The sequence below is a fragment of the Nelumbo nucifera genome, chromosome 8 (assembly GCF_055504915.1).
Source record: "Nelumbo nucifera cultivar China Antique chromosome 8, China Antique-T2T, whole genome shotgun sequence".
Classification (NCBI taxonomy): domain Eukaryota; kingdom Viridiplantae; phylum Streptophyta; class Magnoliopsida; order Proteales; family Nelumbonaceae; genus Nelumbo; species Nelumbo nucifera.
The window spans coordinates 56887528-56909013 of NC_142656.1; the positions used below are offsets into that span (position 1 = coordinate 56887528).

Consider the following 21486-nt stretch of genomic DNA (forward strand, 5'->3'; position numbering starts at 1 on the left):
TAATAACAATATCATCTACATACACCACCAATAGGATCTTTCCTGCCTAAGAGTCACGACTCAAGGCTGAATGGTCAACTTGGCACTGTTTCATACCAAACTTCTTTACCACCTGACTGAACCTACCAAACCATGCTCAAGGAGACTGTTTAAGCCCATAAATGGCCTTCTTTAGTCTGCACACCTTACCGTCCTCCCCCTAAGCAACAAACCCTGGTGGTTGCTCCATATAGGCCTCCTCGAGCAGATCATCATGCAAGAAAGCATTCTTGATATCAAGCTGATAGAGGGGCCAATCATACATAGCAGCAAGAGAGATTACAACACAAATTGAACCAATCTTAGCAATCGGGGAGGTCTCTGTGTAGTCAATACCATAGGTTTGGGAGTACCCTTTGGTAAGTACACTACCATCAGGTAAGTACTTAACAGTATAAACCCACTTACAACCGACAGCCTGCTTACTAGGAGGAAGAGGAGTGAGGTCCCATGTATGATTATGAGTTAAAGTTGAGAGTTCTTCTTCCATTGCACAGCACCATCCTGGAAAGGCAAGGGCTTCCTGGACATCCTTAGGGACAACAACAGAGGACAACAAGGAGATAAGTTGGCGATGGGAAGCAGAAAGGTGGGTGAGAGAAACATAATTAGAAATAGGGTGAAGGGTACGCCTCGTTTACCTTTCCGCATAGCAATGGGAAGATCAAGGTCAGATATTGGGGGTGGGGCTGGTGTGGGGACAACTATCGGATCTATTGACAATGATGGAGCTAGAGGAGGAGCCAGTACATGTGGGCAATGTGTATACACTTGACGGATAGGTGGTTGTTCAACAGGTGGTGGCACCGGAGGCAAAGACTTGATCACAGCTAGAACAAGAGGAACGGAATCCGCAACTGGAAGAGGAAAGGGAGGAGGCGATGAGGAGGAAGAAACATCACCGGACCCCAAGAAAAACGAAGTAGACTCAAAGAAGGTATCATCAGCACACACAAAGGAACGTCGAGAGCTAGGATGATAACATTTATACCCTTTCTGAGTCCGGGAATAGCCAAGGAAGATGCACTTAATGGATCGTGCATCTAACTTGTCCCTTCCTGGCCTAGATTATGGACAAAGCATACACACCCAAAAACCCGAGGAGACAGAGGAAATGGAGACAAGGTAGGAAACAAAGTGGTGAATGGAGAATGACCATCAAAGATAGATGTGGGCATCCGGTTAATCAAGAAGCAAGAAGTAAGCATCGCATCACTCCAAAAGGATTTGGGGACATTCAGGGGACATTCATGTGATGCATGAGAGGTTGAGCTGTTTCCAAAAGATGACGATTCTTTCTCTCAGCCACTCCATTTTGTTGTGGGGTGTAGGTACATGAAATCTGATGGACAATGCCATGTTGGTCCAAGTATTCTTGAAATGATGAAGAAAAGTATTCATAGCCATTGTCGGAACAAAATTTTAATGTGAACACCTAATTGGTTGCGAATCTCAGCATAAAATTTTTGGAAAATGGTAAACAATTCATTCCTTTCTTTCATTAAATAGAGCCATGTCATCCTTGAATAATCGTCAACAAAAATGACAAAATATCTATATCCATTGTATGACATCACTTTATAAGGACCCCAAACATTTGAATGAATCAAAGAAAAAGGACTCGATATATGGTTATCAACCCTAGGACTAAAGGGAACATGATGATGTTTCCCCAACTAACACGACTCACAATCCAAAACAAAAGGATAACTCAACAAAGGAACCAAAGACTTCAAAACTTTCTATGAATGATGACCAAATCGAAAGTGCCACTAGAGAGGAGAGAGAGATAACTGGAGAGCTGTTGACGTTCTTCCACAACCATCAAGATAATACAATTAACCTGCTTCATGCCCTCCACCAAGCTTCATCCCTATCTTGAGATCCTAAAAAACACAAGAAGAAGGGTAAAAAGTAATAGAGCAATTAAGTGACTTGGTCAACTTACTAAATAAGGTTAAACATAAATTTAGGGACATATAAAACCAAGGATAAAGGTAAGGGGGTCATGTTAACACTGCCAACACCACAAATAAAGGATGTGGAACCATTATCAAGGGTAACAGATTGTGATGTTGAGTAATGAGAGAGGGAAGAAAACACACCTGGAGTTCCAGTCATGTGATCGGAGGCTCTAGAGTCAATAATCTAGGGATTGGGTATGGATACCAGACAAGCCATACTTGAGTGTGCGAGAGTGGTCGTGTTCTGCTGAGATGTGGCCTGAACAAACCTCTCATACTCATCACGGGGAACACTCATCATCTCCTTCTCGAGAACATCTGTGGATGTAGGAAGCATCTGATCAACTGAACAAATCTCCTGTCTAAAGCTACTGTCACTAGTCATGGCATGATTGGTCCAAATTGAAGGTGGACCATGCAAGTCATTGCAATAATTAATGGTATGTCCATCCATACCACAATGTGTACACCTCCTCAGACCCAAACTACGTCCTCGGCCACGGGCTCCCCCTGAATCTCTACCTCTAGTATGACCACCACTACGGCTAGACTGAGCTCCCCGAGCTCCACCTCTAACACCACGGCCCCTCAAAATTGCAAAGGCTGATCTATCGGAAACACTAGCGTTCTCGGTGGATCCAATGGAAATCCTCCTAAGTCAAGCAAACACTTCTTCTAAGGAAGGGAGAGTTGATCCTCCTAGTATCTGTGCCCGCACTAGTTCATACTCAGACTTCAGCCCCACCAAAAAATCAAGTTACATCAAGTTCTCTTTGTTGTTGCTGAATTTTGACATCAGAAGTGAGGAGGTGATAAACATTCAACTCATACTGGCATAGTACTCCTCAAGACTCTGATTACCCTGTTGTAGATTAAAGTATTCCTGATACAACTGATATACTATGGTTGTATTGTCTTGACCCGAATACAACTTCTTAGCATGATCCCACACTTCTTTAGCAGTATCAAGAAACATGAAGTTTACACTAATCTTGGGTTCCATACTGTTCCATAACCTTGTGATAATCTGTGCATCTTCTTGCTCCCAATCATCATACTCATGAGAATTTGTGGAGGGTTTTTCTTCTCTTATGTGTTTCACCTTCTTCTTTGCCTTGAGAAAAACTTCTACAGATTTAGCCTAGGGTACATAATTTTCTCCATTCAGTTTAATGGAGGTCATTTGGACATTGAGGTAATCAGTTGGGACCATCACATTAGTCTTGCTATCACTGCTGTCTCCCATAGCTGAATTCTGATATTGCTGAATTCGGCACACTGCACACTAGACCACACCACACACTGAACACATTGGTTTCATCACTTAGTACTGCTGAAAATTGCACTCTTTACACCACAAACCCTACCCCACAACTACCTGAACACTCACCACACTGTTTGAGGACCACTCCCCTTTTTAATCATATTGAAAGAAAACATAAACCCTAGCACACTACAATCTGAAATCCCACCATACAATCTGAAACAGGCTTATGATTTGATTCACAGCATGAAATTGCATAGAAATTTCTTACCTGATCACCAGAAAATCAGACCACACAAGACATCCACTACACCACACGAATCAGCCCTCTTCTCTTCATCGATTAGGGGAGGGCTTCTTAGAAACCACAGCAACCAACCACAAACAGCACAATTGGAGGCATAGAAACCTCCAAGGGAAGAGGGCAACCACTCCTTTTCAGCCCTTTCTCTTATCTCCAACAGATGGCAAAGAAACCAAGAGAAAACCCTAGACTGGGTGCGCAGAGAACAGAATTCTGGGCAGGTCTGATTTGCTCAGTTTGGCTCTGATACCATATTAGGATTCGGCCTGCCCTTGAATCCTATTAAGCTGATAACAGTCAAGAAGAAGGAAGAGAAAGAGAGAGAGAGAAAGAAGAAGAGAAGAGAAGAAAGAGAGAGAAAGAACTGGTTCCAATGAGAGAAAAAGTTCTCTCCCATTCGGCCAGAATTGATTTATATTACTTATATTGTGGAAAAGACACATGTGCCCCTACTTAAGCAAGGGACACTAAATCTAACATAATCTTACACATCAGCACATAAACACAAGTATAAAGACAGAACTACCCCTACATATTTGACACTAACAAGATACAATCAAGGTTCAAAATTTCGACACATATCGGCCAATATGTATCGTATTAGGAGCTTCGTGATATACCCTTACAGAGGGTGTTTCAAGGTCTGAGCTGGTTCAGGGGGTAGAAGGACCTTAAATCAACCCCTTTGAACCAATTGCAGAAGAAAAACTAAAAAAAAATAAAACCGAGCCACGATACAGGGCAATACGCCCCTACTGGTGTATCGGCCTATATCGATATTTTGAACCTTGGATACAATGACATTATGGTGGGAGGCTCATATCTCCATTTGACTTGATCATATGTTTTTTCCATGTCCAACTTGCATTACACCCTATTGATGCCTGACTAAATACATTCATTAGCTTAGCTAATAAGGATCATCGAGTATTTGCCAACCATCCAAAAAGTCTCCCTGTGATAGTGAAATTACCTTTCTTATTAGCATCCATTGAACCAAAGAACTTTAGTGGAAGGAGTGGACTAGCCTAGATTGAGGGATGAGAAGGTAAGTTGGTTGGAAAGAAACTTTAAGAAGAGGAGATTAAACATGCAATTTTTCTAATGGACAAATCTAAAGCTCTGAGCCCAGATGGCTTTACAATGGCTTTCCTTCAAGATTGTTGGGAAGTGATAAAAGATGACTTGTGTGATGCTTTTAAGGAATTTATAGATAAGCACATAGTAAGTGTTGGAGTGAATGCTACCATTTTGGCCTTAGTCTCAAAGAAGGCTTTGTGTGTAAGTTGGCAATGAGTGTGTCTAGGAAATGATGATATCTAAGCAAAAAGGCTTTGTGTGTAAGTTGGCTTGAAAAAAGTCTACGATCTGGTGGATTAAGTAACTACAGTTTTGGGTAAATGTGGTGTAGTTGGGTTTTTGGTTGCATTAGTTCTTGCCACTATTCTATCCTAGTTAATGGAATAGTGAAGAACTTCTTTCCCACTTGTAAGGGGGTTAGGCAAGGGGATCCACTTATGCCCTTGGGTGGAAGAACTACATCTCCTTGGGTGGTAGGATCACTTTGATTAGCCACTCTTGAATCTGCCCACCTATTTCCTGTCTGTTTTTAGAATACTACCTAGGGAAGAAAATAAATTGGACAAAATAATGAGAGATTTCTTTGGGAACCAGAGGAAAGTAAAAAAGGACTGTTTGCTCAATTGGGAGGTTGTGTGTAAAGGAGGATGGGGCTTGGGGTTAGGTAGTGTGATTCAAAAGAATATTGCTTTGTTGGGGAAGTGGCTATGGCATGAAGTGGTAGGAAGCATTGATGGTTATTTAGAGAATGGATGGGATGTTGTTGTATCTCAGAGGGCAACTTTAGCAACACCTTTATAGGCAATTCACAGTATTCTTCCAAACTTCTTTAGGTTTGTCAGGATGATGTTTGCTCTGCAAACTTTGTTCAGTTTTGGGAGGATGTTTGGATTGGGGATAGGCCCTTAAAGGGCCTCTTCCCTTATTTTTTTATTTTGTCTCCTTGTACAAAAAATATGTGGTTTCAAAGTTTCTCTTCCCTTAAATCTTTTGGCTCCAAATTGGGATTTTGGGTTCCACAGAGAGTTAAGGGATGAGGAAATTGATTGCTTATCTATTTTGCTTTGCCTCCTCAATAAGGTTTGTTTGGATACCTTTGAATCAGATAAATGGGTTTGGTTTCCTTAACTTAAAGGAGCCTTCTCTTGTGCCTCTTTTTTCAAGTCCCTTTGCCAATCTTTGTCTCAGTAAGTTTTCCCTATTAAGGAAGTTTGGTAAAGGACTGTTCCCCCAAAAATTATGGTTTTTTGTTGGGAAGTGTTTTACGGGAAAATAAGCACCTTGGACAACTTACAAAAGAGAAGACCTTACCTTTGTATTTTACCTAACTGGTGCATCCTTTGCAGGTCTTATGCTGAGGATTGCTACCACCTGCTAGTCTCTTGCTCCTTTACTGCAGAGTTGTGGGATTGGCATTTTTGTTGTTTGGGTGCAGGTGGAATATTCCATCCGATGTAAGCATGCTCTTTAATCCTTCTACATTCGCCTGACCTAACAAAAGAGGAAGGGTTCTGTGGAGATATGCTAAAGAAGCTTTTCTTTGGACGATTTGGGAAGAGAGGAATGCAAATATATTCCAAGAGAAGGAGAGAAGCTGCCAAGAATTAAAGGAGTGTGTTCTGCCCCAAAGATTAGGGTGGCAGTGAGCTAGGCACCCCCTCCTGAAGTTTTTTGTGAAGCTGAGTTTTGATGGGAGTAGTCAAGGCAACCCAAGTCCCTCTTGTTTGGGAGGAGTTGTGAGGAATGAGCTTGGAGAGATTGTGCTTTTCTACCTAAGGTCCTTTGGGAATTGGAGACTACTAGGGCAGAATTACTAGCGGCTATTCAAGGAGTGCAGTTTGCAACCTTTTTAGGTGTGGAGCAGCTTTTGATTCAAGGGGATTCCAAGGTGGTAGTGCGCTGATTGAAGGACCCAAACACTGATGTGTGGTCCTACAAGAATGAAGTCAAAAAGTTCAAGTGGCTAACACGTAATATATCTGTAAGAATACAATGGGTGGGGGAGATCAAAAAATGCAGTAGCTCATTGTCTTGCCAAGCAAGGGGAAAATAGGGAACTTTTATCCTGGGCTCAGGTGTAATTTGTTGTTTGTACTTTCTTTGTTTGTGCTTTCTTTGTTTTTTGTCAGGAGAAGTTGCAGCTCATGCCTCTCCAAGGGATGCTTGTATCAGCCTGATTCTATGAATTAATAAACTTATCCTTACTCATCAAAAAAAATTACTGTTGCTTATTATTATTTTTTATCAATAACTGTAACTTTCGTTAATTAAAGATGAGAAGACGTGTACAAGTACAAATGCAGATAAAAACAGCTTATCTACAAAATCAAAAAAAAAAATACAATTGAGCCAAAAACATTTGATTCCTTCCAACCCTTGTTTTGCCAAAACATCAGCCATGCAGCCATTTGACCATCGGTTGAGAATCCCCTTCTATAATCAGCTTGTGCAGGTCAACTCCTTTGCGTTGATTGTCCCTTCCACAGCTGCCATTACTTCTGCCTTCAATGAATCCCCATTGTTCTTGGACCTGAGAAAGTTGCCACTTGACCTAGACCTAGCTCATTCCTGAACAAACCTCCTACACCTGAGGGGCCTGGATTCCTCCTGCTACTGCCATCAAGTTTAGTTTTATGTACTCCTCAGCTGGTGGTGTCCATGATATTCTATTCCGGGACTTCACAGATGATGAGTTAGCCACTTCCGGCCACTTTATATAGCAATAATCGACCAAGAAATCTGAAAACAGCTCTAGAGACTTCAGCCAGAGAAGAACTCTAATGGTTATACATTCTATCAAGGAAAATTCTTGCATTTTTCTCTTCCCAAATTAGCCAAACAAAGGAAGAGGGAGCAAAGTGACTCAATATATTGGAAGGAGGGATCCATGTGCAAGCAAACAAAGTAAGAATGCAACCCAAATTTCAGTAGCAAAAGGGCAGGAGATTTGGAAGTAAAAGCAGGATTCACCATTTGCCTTGCAAAGAACACACCAATGGGGAGATAAGCAACTATGAAGTCTCCTTTCTTGGAGTAAGCCACAGATGTTAATTTTATCATGAAAAATCCTCCAATTGAAAGGACCAATTCTAGGCAGAATTGGTTTTGCCTATATCTCTTTCACAGAATAGGAGTGAAGAGGTCTCAAAGGATAAGCTAGAACCTTAAAAGATGAAGCACAGAAAAGGAGTGTGAAGGGCAAGAGTTCAAATTCGGCTATCAGAATTCAAAGGATCCAAAAAGATGCCTTCAAGAATATTTAACAGATCTAACGCCAAAGGGATCTTAGGGTCTCTTAAGCGTCTTCTGAAACCCAAGTCCTAAACAAAACCACCATTTGAAGTTTTGAACTTTAAGGACATTAAGGCAAATAACATGGGAAACTGATCTTTTGAAGTGGTTAAACCCACCCAGGTATGTTCTCAAAATTTAACAGTAGAAATCTGCTGAATTAAAAAATATGAAAGAAAAGTAGTTTCTTGAAGAGAGAAGGAAGAGAGAAGGAGAAGAAGAGAAGCTGAAAAGAAAAGAGAGCAATACTCTGGCCACCCCCTTCACTTATTATTTATACTAAAAATAATAGAATAGTACAAAGACAACTATGCCCTTATAGGGCGGCAAAACATAAAACAGCATATATAACACTCAAAAACATAATAAAATTTGGACTCAAATAACTATTGTGGTCCCCACCTCCTATCTAACAACTAACATAAAACATCTACTCAGAAAAACATCATAAAACTGATTAATCTTCAACACTCCCCCTCAAGTTAGGAGTAAATGTCACATTCCCAACTTTCGTAAATCATGTTCAAGCTTGTTTTTTGCCACCCCTTCAGTGAGAACATCAGCCAGTTACAACTCTGAAGAGACATAAGGCAAACAAACTTTTTCGGTTGTTACCCTTTCTCTTATAAAGTGTCTATCAACTTCAATGTGTTTTGTCCTATCATGCTGAATTTGATTGTGGGCAATATTGATTGCAACCTGATTGTCACAGTATAACATCATAGGTTCCTCTGCGTTCACCCCAATCTCACTCAAAAGAGATCTAACCCAAAAAAGTTCTGACACACCATGAGCCATGGATCTATACTCAGCCTCTGCACTTGACCTTGCCACAACCGCTTGCTTCTTACTCTTCTAGGAGATCAAGTTTCCACCTACAAAGTTACACGCTCTTGATGTAGACCTCCTGTCATCTAAGCATCCTGCCCAGTCTGTATCTGTATAGATTTCTAGCTTCAGATTCTCATGATTTGAGAAAAGAATGCCTCTGCCAAGGTGCTTTTTCAGATATGCAAGTATTCTCTCAATAGCTTCCCAATGTTGAACCCGAGGTGCATGCATGTACTGACGCACAACACTGACAGCATAAGAAATATCTAGTCGTGTCATACACAAATAAAGCAGTCGGCTTACCATTCTTTGATATCTCCCCACATCCTTTACAAACTCACCATCCACACCATTAATTCTGTGATTTGGATCAATAGGAGTGTCTGCTGGTTTCGTCCCCAGCTTCCTAGTCTCCTGCAGTAGGTCAAGTACATACTTTCTCTGTGAAATGAAGATCCCATGCTTGGATCTTGCAACTTCAATCCCCAAGAAGTATTTGACTTCACCAAGATCTTTGATCTCAAATTCTTGCTGCAATGATTTTTTGAGATCATCAATCTCCTCCAAATCATTTCCTGTCACCACTATATCATCCACATACACAATCAGAATTGACACCAGAGCATCTCTCCTCTTCACAAAGAGGGTGTGATTAGACTGTGTCTGTGTGTATCCAAAACGGATGAGTGCCCCTCTGAACCTGTCAAACCAAGCCCTAGGTGACTGTTTCAATCCATACAGAGATTTTTTTATTCTGCACACCTTTCCTTTACCAACATTTTCATAAAAGCCTGTTGGAATGTCCATATATACCTCTTGTAAATCACCATTAAGGAAAGCATTTTTTACATCAAGTTGGAACAAGGGCCATGAATAGGTGGCTGCTAGAGTTAAAAGGATACGAACTGAACTCATCTTAGCTACCGGTGCAAAGGTTTCCAGATAATCAACACCATAGGTCTGAGTATACCCTTTTGCTAACAACCTTGCCTTATACCCCTCTATCTTGTCATCGGCCTTGTACTTCACTATGAATACCCATCTACATTCGACTGTCTCCTTGTCTCAGGGGAGATCAACTATTTCCCAAGTTTGGTTTTTGACCAAAGCATCCATCTCATCTTGCATGGTTGTTTTCCACTCGGGTTTGGAGAGAGCCTCAATAACATTCCTGGGTATAGACACAGAATCCAGGGAAGAAAGAAAAGCATGGTAGGAGGGTGATAAGGCACGGTAGGAAAGATGGTGTGAAATGCAGTGGGTTGTACATTTTTTCTTCCCCTTACAAAGTGCAATGGGAAGATCAAAGTCAGTGGGATCAGCTACAACAATGGTGTTAGGGACAGGAACATTATCATCAGAAAACATAACAGGCTCAAGAAAAATACCTGGAACTATATCTGCCGAATCTGGAGTTCCAGAAGGACTGATAGAGAGTGGTGTGGGTTGAGGATGTGTGGAGTCAACCATCATCTGACGGTGCTGATATTTCTGTGAGGCTGCCCATAGTGGCTCAAGTAATGAAACTGGAGGTGCAGGTGCTGGCTGAACTGATGTAGGCACCAAAGAAACATGAAGATGAACAGATTGTGTGTTCTCCTACCCAAAACTCTCCCCCTGAAGAGAACCACTCAAGAAGAAGGTGGATTCAAAGAAGGTAACATCCATAGTGACAAATCTTCTCCTCGTCACAAGGTCTTAATAGCAATAACCCTTTTGGTTCTAAACATACCAAGAAAAACACATTTCTTGGCCTTAGGATCTAATTTCTTGCGATGAGGGCCAAGAATGTGAACAAAGGAAACACAGCCAAAAACCCTTAGAGGTATATGAAACATCTCCCCATCTGGAAAAAGAAGACTAAATGGCACCTTAAACCCCAAAGTCCGTGAAGGAATACGGTTAATCAAATGCACGACTGTAAGAACTGCATCTCCCTAGAACTACATAGGAACTGAAGCACACACCATAAGACTCCTTGCCACCTCCACAATGTGTCTGTTTTTCCTTTCAACGACTCTATTTTGTTGAGGTGCATATGCATAATTCCTCTGATGAACTACACCATGTTCTAAGAGATACGTGGTCAGGTCCTTTTCAAAGTACTCTCTGGCATTATAGGATCTAAAAGCCTTAGTTCTCACTCCAAATTGTGTGAGAACCATCTGGTGGAACTGTCATACCAAGTTAGGAACCTCATCACGTGACCTATCAAATATATCCAAGAATATCGTGTATAATCATCCACAAACAAGAGAAAGTAACGAAATCCTCCCATGGAAGGGATATGATATGGCCCCCATACATCAGTGTGAACAATATTAAAAGCAAAAGTACCACCCCAATCATCTTTTTTGACTCCAGATCCTGTAAAGCACAATTACCAGGAAGAAAGGTCATAGAACAATTCAATTTTTTTGTCAAAGAACTAACAGACAGTAGGTTGGTATGAAGTCTAGGGACATGTAAAACAGAAGACAGAGTTATATCATTGGTCACTCTAATTGTCCCCTTCCCAGCAATGGGCATATGTGAACCATCTGCTGTAAAGACTCTATCTCTACCAAAGCACAATTGATAGGAATTGAAAAGGGTAGGGGCATTAGTCATGTGCTTAGATGCTCCTGAGTCTATAATCCAAGGAGGTCCCTCCTTACCTGAAGTAGATGCAAGATTTGCAGTTGCATATGAACTACCTGTATGTGCAAAGGAAGTGGTGTAGTTGGCTCCTGCATTCTGCTGACCATCAGGAAGGCTAGAGCTAGGTGAATCTTTCTTACTCATTAGCATTCCTAACCTCTCCAATTATGTTCTCATTGCTAATACTGTAATGGATTCCCAATCAATTTGGGAAAGAGGGGCTGAAGAGTCTCCTGTAGTGGCTACATTTGCATTTCCCTTCTTGTTTCTTATCCGAGCAGGCATAAGATTTGGATTAAGCTTCCAACAAGTGTCCCTGGTATGCTTAGGCTTCTTGCAATAATCACACACCAAGTCCTTCTTATCTTCTAGTCTCACTACTCCCACTATCTCCATTCGGCTTAGGTTTTGTTGTACCAACCATAGCCGACTGGTCAATCCCAGGTTGTCTCAGCATTACATTCCTCCTACTCTCCTCTCCAAAGAGAAAGGCATAGGCCTGAGAGAATGTCACACCCTCCCTAGAAAGAATATGCTGCCTAGCAATGTCAAATTCAGGGTTCAGCCCTGCCGAGAATGCAAAAACCCTATTCCTCTCTATTAGTCTGTGATAAGTTGTTGCATCATTTACACTTTCCCATACCACAGTTTCTAAGTGATCTATTTCCTGCCATAGGGTTTTCAGCATGGAGAAATACATCGCAAGAGGTTTTTCTCCCTGTTTCATACTTATATCCTGATTTCTTAACTGATAGGCTCTGGCTTCATTTTGCTTCTGAGAATAGGTTTCAGTCACTCCATCCCAAATCTCCTTAGCAGTATTAGCCCATGGGAAATTTTTTACAATATGAGGTAACATAGAATTACACAGCCAGGACATTACCATGTAATTCTCCTGCACCCATCACGAAGAGTCTGTATCAGGTTTCTTCTCCTCCGCAGTGAGATACCCTAATTTTCCACGGGCACCAATAGCCATCTTAGCTGATTGTGCCCACTCCAAATAATTTGTACCATCACTGTAGTAATGATCCCAGACCCAAAAATATCACTACTACCTCCAACACCCAGTCCCACAGTACCAGTAGATTTCATCTCGGTATTCCAACTCTCCATCTTACTTCAAACAGTTCAACAATAAGAAAAAAATAGATTGGAGACCTTCAAAATATAATTTAATATCACACACACAGAAACCAACCCTTTCGGAAGAAAAAAACCCTAGCTAGAGAGAAATCTCTCTCCTCCCCATGCCTCCCAATAGAGAGAAAAGTGAATCGATCACTCCGGGAGGCTCAGAAAATTCTAGAAACCAAACCGCCCTCTTCAGAAAATCAAAAGAAAACTAACAATACCTGGGCGCCCAAGATCAAATCAAAAACAAAGAGTCCAACTTTTCTGGGACTCTTCCCTGTACTCCAGTTCTTCTTGATTTTGATGTCAAACAGTAGATCACCTTCCTAATGACTAGATCCCACCAAAAAATCCAAGAATTGGGCATTCTATAGCAGATCGATCAGCCCTTTACTACTTCATGCAATCGGCTGATCTAGGGCTGCATGAGAATGCTTCAAGAAACTCTAGCCGATGCTCTGATACCAAGTAGAAATCTGCTGAATTAAAAAATATGAAAGAAAAGTAGTTTCTTGAAAAGAGAAGAAGAAGAGAAGAAGAGAAGTTGAAAAGAAAAGAGAGCAATAATCTGGTCGCCCCCTTCACTTATTATTTATACTAAAAATAATAGAACAGTACAAAGACAATTATGCCCTTATAGGGTGGCAAAACATAAAACAGCATATATAACACTCAAAAACATAATAAAATTTGGACTCATATACTGTAGTCCCCACCTCCTATCTAACAAATAACATAACACATCTACTCAGAAAAACATCATAAAACTGATTAATCTTCAACAAATAGAATTACCAACAGACACCACACCTGATAAAAGGAAGAACTGAGGGAGAATTTCACTAATAGCCTTCCAAGGAGAATTTTACTGTTGCTTATCAAAAACAAAAAAAAAAGAAAGAAAAGAAAAAGCACACTCAAGTCGATCTAGTTCTGGTCTTGTGACTTCATGGGCTGAGAATGAATTCTTGTAAACCTTCATGATTGCCTCTTTGATCTCAGGTTCGCCTTCATATGTTTGCTCCCCTATCTTGATGCTTGAAATAAAATTACATCTGCATCTACCATTTGTTATTTTGTGGAAAAAAGGTGTATTCTTGTCTCCTTTTAGTCACAGTACTCTAGATTTCTGCCACTAGGAAATCACTTCCATGTGAGCTAATCTGTTATATTCATCCCTCGTTGCCTCCCTTGCCCAGCGTTCTGCAGATAGAGATTCCTGCACCTTGTCCAGCTTTACAATAGACTCCCGGATTTTTTGTTTTCTTTTTTGGATGCACTCAGCATCCTTACTCCACTTTGATATTGCCTTTAAGGATCTTCAGTTTCTCCCAGAACATCATGCCAGCCAAGATTTCCACCATTTTCCCCTCCTATCACTCCAGTTGTTTTCGAAGTCGGGGTGCTCAAAGAGCATCAGATCCAAATTAAATGGCATTGGGCATATACCTTCTTGATAAACATTTCCTGAATGATATTTACATGATCAGATTAAGCCATTAGGCTAGCAACATTGCTACCTAAACCCTTTCCCGGAAGGGGAATTCTCAAACATATTTTGAAGTATCCCCTAGTACAAATTATCCCTGTCTACCCTTTCTCTTGCCAATGAGTCAGCTGCGCTTTTTGCTGCTGCCCTATGTGTCCATGACCACATGACTCCTAGCTCTCTAGCTAGGGATTTAGCATGTCCTAATGTGTATCTATGTTGCATGACCCTTTGGAGTTGCTTCTCAACCAACTTAACATAACTTCAGAATTTCCTTCCATCACATAACTTAAAGGTCTTATTGACATAGTTAAAGTGAAGGTTGCAGTACTGCCAGTACACTAGGTTTCCACAAGAAAAGAGTTTAGGGCCTTTTCAGAATATTATATGACAAGAGGATGGGCTATGTCTTGTAGAGCATCTGGAGGGAGAAGATTAGTTGTACAACAGCAGTGGGTTTTACCTCTGATACGAGTGGTCAAATTAAATTTTCATGAATGCTCACTTGGAAACCCAGGTATCTGGGCAGTTGGTATTTTTAGAAATTCGGGAGGGCAAACTATCTATATTCATTCATGGTTGATTGGTCATGGAGAGCTAGTGCGCATAAATGTGGATGCTATTTCATGGCTTGGGTTGTTACATTCACTAAGGTCGTGTTTGGTTTGAAAGAAAAGGTAGGGAAAAGATGGGAAAGGCAGGGAAACCTTAACAAGTCTTGTATAGGTTCTCCTACCTTTCCCTTCCTTTCCCTATATTTTCTTTCAAACCAAGCATAGCCCAAATGTCTTAATTGTTAAGTAGAAGGGGACTCATGGTGGTTAATTGGATGAGAGGCATTACTGAAGGACTTGACTGCTGTGGGGCCGTATTTGGGAGGCCTGATCTTTGATGACTGGTGCAAACAGATCTTTTTTTCACAAGGATCATTATTCAGCCCTCCACCTAGATTGGCTTGAGATATTGGATAATCTTGCTGGTTGTCTATATATGGTATCTGATTTGAGGCATGTAAGTTCGGGTCCTCTTGTTACTATGGGCATAAAGTAGAACTGTGTCAAAGTGTACAAAAGGAAAAAATATAGAACTTTTCCTTTAACAGATGATGGTGAAGATGAGGTTGAGTCAGAAGAAGGTGATGATAGTGATGATGAGGTGTACATTAATGAGACACCCAGTTGAATTTGAAAATTTTATGGACATTGAGAAAGTTGTGAATATAGTGGTTGAGTTGAGCAAAACCTTGGGTTTGTTTTTCTTGGGCGGTGATAATTTTTCTAGGAAGGCATTTAGAAAACTAGAGGAAGAAAGTAATGAAAAGTAAAAGTAAACAAGGCAGAAGATGGTTTTAATTTAAGTTTTAAGGAATAGAAAGAGAGTGATTAATCCTGGTGGTGATGGGGAATTGGGGATAAAATTAAGAAGGATGGTGAGATGGGTGTGAAGATTGAAGAACAGGTTGTGGCATTGGAGGCAGAGAAGGGGATTGATTGCACTTTGGGGTTGATGGAAGGTGAGAAGTTTCCTAATGTCGTAAGACGTTTCAGAAGCCAGAAGAATCATCATTCTATTCAGGTATCAAAGGTTTTTGCCAGGGTGAAAGGGGGTTTATTGGGGGTTGGTACTAATAAAAAGGTAAAAAAGTCAAAGAGAGTCATTAAAATTGACATTAATATATTTTTTTTACTGATCAAAAGAAAAATAAGTAAAGGAGAGTTCTCTCAAATTGTTGAAGATGCAAAGGAGTCCATGTGAAGCCTGTCTAGTGGAGTTAAATCTGGAGGAAGAAGAGTTGGTAGAAGTAGCTGAGTCCCTAGGTTGTTCTACCGCCAGTTGACCTTTGAAGTACCTAGGTAGTATGCCCTTAGGAGCCAACCCACGGGACGGAAAGTTTTGGAACCCAGTTGTAGAAAATTGTGCAAAGAAATTGGCCAACTTGGAAAAGAAACTACACATCTCTTGGGGATCAACTTATGTTGATAAAGCCTACTTTAGTAAACCTCCCAGTTTACTTCTTTCAGTATTTAGAATGCCACAAAAGGAGGCGTTGAAATTAGAAAAGATTATGAGGGATGTCTTGTGGGAACTTGGTGAAGGAAGAAATGATCATCTGGTTTGGTGGGAACTAGTGTGTAAGAGAAAAGACCAATGGGGCTTGGGCATAGGTAATTTAGGAAGAAGAATTTAGCTTTGTTGGGTAAATGGTTGTGGAGATGACCTTTGGAGAGGGAGAGCCTCTAACATAAGGTTATAGGAAGTATTCATGGATGCGTAGATAATGGTCGGGATGTTGGTATTATCTTGGCAGTCTACTTTAAACTCTCCATGGAAGACTATAATTGGTGTTATTCCCAAATTCCCAAGCCTTATCAAGTATGAGGTGTGTTCTAGAGTTAGGATTCTGTTTTGGGAAGATATTTGGATTGGTAACTCCACCCTTATGGACTGTTTTCCCTCTTTGTAGTCCATTTCTCTCTTTAAAAATGAAACCATTCAAAGGTTTGTATCTTTCTCGTAGTCTTCTAGTATCAACTGGAACTTGGGTTTTAGGGGAGACTTGAGAGACTATGAATTTGATTGAGTTGCCTTGCTCCTTAAAATTCTTGATCATGTTTGTTTGGACCCTTCTAAACTTGATGCTTGCATTTGGACTCCTAACCCTCTGGGTTTGTTATCTTGTACTTCTTTCTTCTCTTCTTTGTGTTATGTTCCTACTTTCCCACTGTTATAGTCACTAGTTATAATATGACGTAGTTGTAGAAATTCTATTTTCAAGCTCCTGATATATTTGATTGCACAGAATCAGTGCAAGTAAAATGGAAGAATTGTTTTAGTGGTTTTTATGCACATTTATTCATCTTGGAACAGAAATCTTGCTAATAAAATATTTTATTTATTTGTATTTGAAATGACCTTTCCCCTTCTTTCCCACTGTTATAGTCACTAGCAAAGTAACTTCAGAATTCTGCTATCCTGTCAAAGATTTGGTTATTTGTAGGGTATTCATAAATTTGGTTGCTAATTATTTGCAGGGCCAGAAGTCGTTGGCATTGGATACAGCCATTGGGATGTGGCAGTTGTTGTTTGCTGAAAAGCAGTGGCCTTTGGTTGATCACTGGTGCCAGTTCTTGCAGGTAACATGTCTATTAGTGATGTCTGATCTCTACTTACCAAGTTTATAGTAGTTTTATGTAAGGAGTTAAATGAGGGAATTTTGCTGGTTATTGTTGGTTTTAATGGTGGATGTTTTTGTTATCATGAGATAGGTGACTTCATTTTTTCTTGCGTGCTCCATAACACTAGACATGATTACTACATTTTCGGTTATTGAAGAAATATTATCATTTTGCTCATGTATGAATTCTATGTGATGACTTGCTGCCCCCCCCCCCTTTTTTTTGATGAATAATAAAGCATTTCATTAAAAAAATTTTTAAGATGGGTTTACAACTGATACAGCATTTAGTTTTCCCAGGAGCCGCGAGATGCAGCCTCAAAAACAATATAAATTACAGTGTAGCCCAGAATAATTGACCCCTATTCACCCCTTGTTTAGCTAGTAGGTCTGCCAGCCCATTTTCCAATCTTCTCTCCCACTGAACTCTTGACTGTTATGTTAGAAGTTAACCATTTGAATCTTCTTAACGCTCCCCTGAAAGGCCAAGCTGCTGTCTCCAGTTCATTCAGCCACCCTATTACCACTTTAGAGTCACCTTCTATGATCAGATTTCTGATGTTCATCTCTTTAGCAATTTGAGCCCCCTGTAAAACAGATTGGACCTATGCATTAACCACATCTCCCACTTCAATTGGACCAAAGAATAAAGCCACTATCTGGCCCTCTGAATTCCTGAATACTCCCCCAATCCCAGAAGGCCCAGGATAACCAAGGCTGCTTCCATCAAAGTTTAGTTTTGTGAAGCTTTCTTCCAGAGGCTTCCAGGTTATAACAGGTTTGTCCTTGACCAAAGAAGCTTTAGCAACTAATTCCCAATTTCTCCATATGTCATCAAAGGAGAAAAGTGAAAAAAGGTCCAAAGCTTTAGACCAACTAATAGCCCTAAATAGCAGACATTCCCACACAGAATCCCCATCCCTCTCTTTGTCATTAAAAGTTCTGCTATTCACTCATTCCTTTCCTTCCAAACTGTCCAAAGTAAAGCAGCCCTAACACACCTCCCCTCCCTCTTTTCTTAGGTCACCTAAAAGTTGTTGGGTTGAAAAGCCTCCTGATTTGCAAAGGCCTCCTCCACCTACACCCAAAAAGACCAAAGATCTTTTCCCAGAGTTACACAACAAAAGGGCAGGAAATTAGTAGGTTGTAGCATCTCTCTCTATTTGCTTTGCACAAGAAACACCAATTTGGGGAGATACAAAGGTAGGGTCTTTTCTTTTGTAGGTTATCCAAGGTGTTTAATTTCCCAAGGGAGATTTCCCAACAAAGGGCTCTAACCTTAAGGGGAATGGGTTTAAACCAGATTTTCTTACAAAAGAAAGGCTGAGGGTTGGGGACAGGGCACAACTGAGAAAAAAGAGGCACAAGAAAAACACCCCGGAGGATTGGGAATCCAAACTCTCGCATCAGGTTTAGAGAAATCCAAACAGACATTGTCAAGGGTTTTTAGCAATAAAGTGGCTTGATCAAGCTCAAAATCTCTTAGATCTCTTCTGAATCCCAAATTCCAACTGAAACCCGAGGATTGGGAGAAAGAAACAAACCGTTGAATAGGTTCATTTTTAAAAATGGAAAGGGAATACAAAGCTAGAAAAAGGTCCTTAAGGGTGGACTTACCGATCCAGGTGTCTTCCCAGAACAGATCCCCATCTCCAGTACACACATCATACCTGATTAAACTGAGGAATTGGGGAAGGATACTGTGAATAGCCTTCCACGGATAGTTCAAAGTAGCCCACCAGGACACTCCAGCATCCCAACCTCTAGGTGTACACCCATGTATGCTTCCTGCAACCCTATGCCAAAGCCTCTCTCTGTCTCTCTCTAAAGGCCATCTCTAGAGCCATTTACCCAACAAAGCAGTATTCTTCTTCTCAATATTACTAATCCCCAAACCCCCTTGCTCCTTACTTTTGCACACTATATCCCATCTCACCAGGTGATCCTTCCTTCCTTCTCTTGGCTCCCACAAAAAATCCCTCATGAGCTTCTCTATTTTCAGCACCTCCGTGTGGCATCTTAAAGACCAAAAGGAAGAAAACTGGAAGGTTTGCTATGGTTGACTTAATCAAGGTGATGCGACCCCCCAGAGACGCATAATTCCTCTTCCAAGAAGCTAATTTCTTTGCACATCTTTCAATGGTTGGACTCCAAAAACTTCCTTCCCGAGGGTTGGCTCCTAGAGGCATACCTAGATATTTCAATGGCCAACCGGTAATAGGACATCCTAGGGCCTCTACTACCCCAATCATCTACTCCCCCCCCAAGTTTAACCCCACTACACAGCTATTCTCAAAATTGATCTTCAACTTAGAGACAAATTTAAACAATTTTATTACTTGCTTCAAATTGCTTGCCTTCTGAGGTTTCACTCTCACAAAAAATAACTGTATCATCAGCGAACTGTAAATGTGTAGCAATTATGCTCCCTCCCCCAACCCTCCAGCCTTTAAAGAGTCCCAAACTGTCCGCTCTAGAGATAAGACAACTAAAAACCTCTGCCACCAAAGTAAATAAGAAGGGAGAGAGGGGGTCCCCTTGCCTTAAACCTCTAGTAGCTTGAAAGAAATCTCTAACCACTCCATTAACTAGGACTGAGTAATGACACTTTTTCAAACACCTTTCTATCCGAGCACATCACCTCTCCCCAAAGCCGAAATTTCTCAAGGTGTCCAAAAGTAAAGACCAATCGACCATGTCATAAGCTTTCTCCAAATCCAATTTACACATGAATCCTTTCTTTCCCCTTTTTTCTAAAGTCGTCCACACATTCATTAGTTATCATGATTTGATCTGTGATCTGTCTACCTTGAATGAACGCCCCTTGAGGGTGACTTATCAAGACAGGAAGGACTACCTTCATTCTCCGAGACAACACCTTTGCTAGTTACCAGACTTATTGGTCTGAAATCTCTTGGTTAGGTGGCTTCTCCTTTCTTTGGAATCAAAGCTAAGAAAGTGGAATTAATCCCTGGACTAATAAAGTATTCATTAGCAAATTCCTCAAAGACTGTCCAAAGGTCCATTTTAATTATCTCCCAGCAATCTTGATAAAATGCCATAGTAAAACCATCCAGTCCAGGGGCTTTTGATCTATCCATTGATCATTTATTTATATTTTTTTGGGAGAAACTGCAGATTACCTTTATTTGCAATTTGTTGCATGTTGGTTTTGCAAGGTCGTGCTGAAGAGTTATTTTCTTGATCTTGGTGGGTTGTAGGGGTGCTACTATATGGTTTGTGATTATTTTGCAATGATGGAGTGGCCAATTCTATTAGAACTAAATGAAAATACAGAACTGCCACTATCATCACAAAAGTCAATAGCTTGTAAATATCTCAATCAATGATGTTAAAATTTTAAACACAACTATGACTATACAAATCAAACTCTAGGGGGCCCTACAAAAGATCCCATGTGTGACTTTTGCAGTGATTTAAAAGGCACACCTCAGATAGGTCCCAAGCACACCACTTTCCAAAGGTGTGCACCTGGTGTACCTTGCACCTCAGCCCAGGCGTGCACCTTATTTTTTGCACTTTTTGGTGCCATTTGCTCACTTCACCCACTCACCGAAGCTTCAAGGACCCCCCCCCCCCCATATTTGTTAATGTTGTTCACTCGTTTGTCCTAATAAAAGATATTTTAAAAATATAACTAAAATTATAAAACCATTTTTTAGGGGTTAAGAATTTTACCCTAACATAGACTTGTTTGGGCTTGCCTGAAGGGGCTTGGTGAAAGCTAAATTACTGTAGCCGAAGTAGCAGAAAAGAGAAGAAGAAGAAGAAGAAGAGATGCTGGAATGTCGAACTGCACTGCTCAGTCGACAGTACTATTATTTATATTATGGTGTAGTACAATGATACAGGAAGTTACTAGAATGCCCCTGATTAGTGATGGGACACCCAGACAACTTAAAACATTAAACAGGATTAGGCCCATTAACAAAGGCCCAATACAGGACAACTTAAACTTAAGTATAGGCTAATAAGAACTCTTATCAGCCGAATACTCATACATACAAAGACTTCAATCCAACACTCCCCCTCAAGCTAAGCATGGATATCAATCATGTTTAGCTTGCCAAGCATGTCCCTAAACTTTGCTGTTGCCAGCCCTTTAGTCAGTACATCCGCAATTTGCATCTCAGATGGAGTATAAGGCACACAGAGTTCACCCGAGACAATTCTTTCTCTAACAAAGTGCCGATCAATCTCAATATGTTTTGTCCTGTCATGTTGCACGGGATTGTTGGCAATGTTGATGACAGC

At 40.7% G+C, this 21486-nt stretch overlaps 1 protein-coding gene across 3 annotated transcripts in view; it reads left to right on the plus strand.

Annotated features, from left to right (window-relative positions):
* Positions 1-21486, plus strand: part of LOC104590290 (uncharacterized) — a 58677-nt gene that overhangs the window by 28991 nt on the left and 8200 nt on the right. For all 3 annotated transcript variants that reach the window (XM_088893203.1, XM_010248888.3, XM_010248890.2), the window contains exon 9: positions 17069-17170. In XM_088893203.1, the coding sequence (XP_088749329.1) occupies positions 17069-17170 (102 nt within the window). The remainder of the gene's footprint in view (positions 1-17068; positions 17171-21486) is intronic.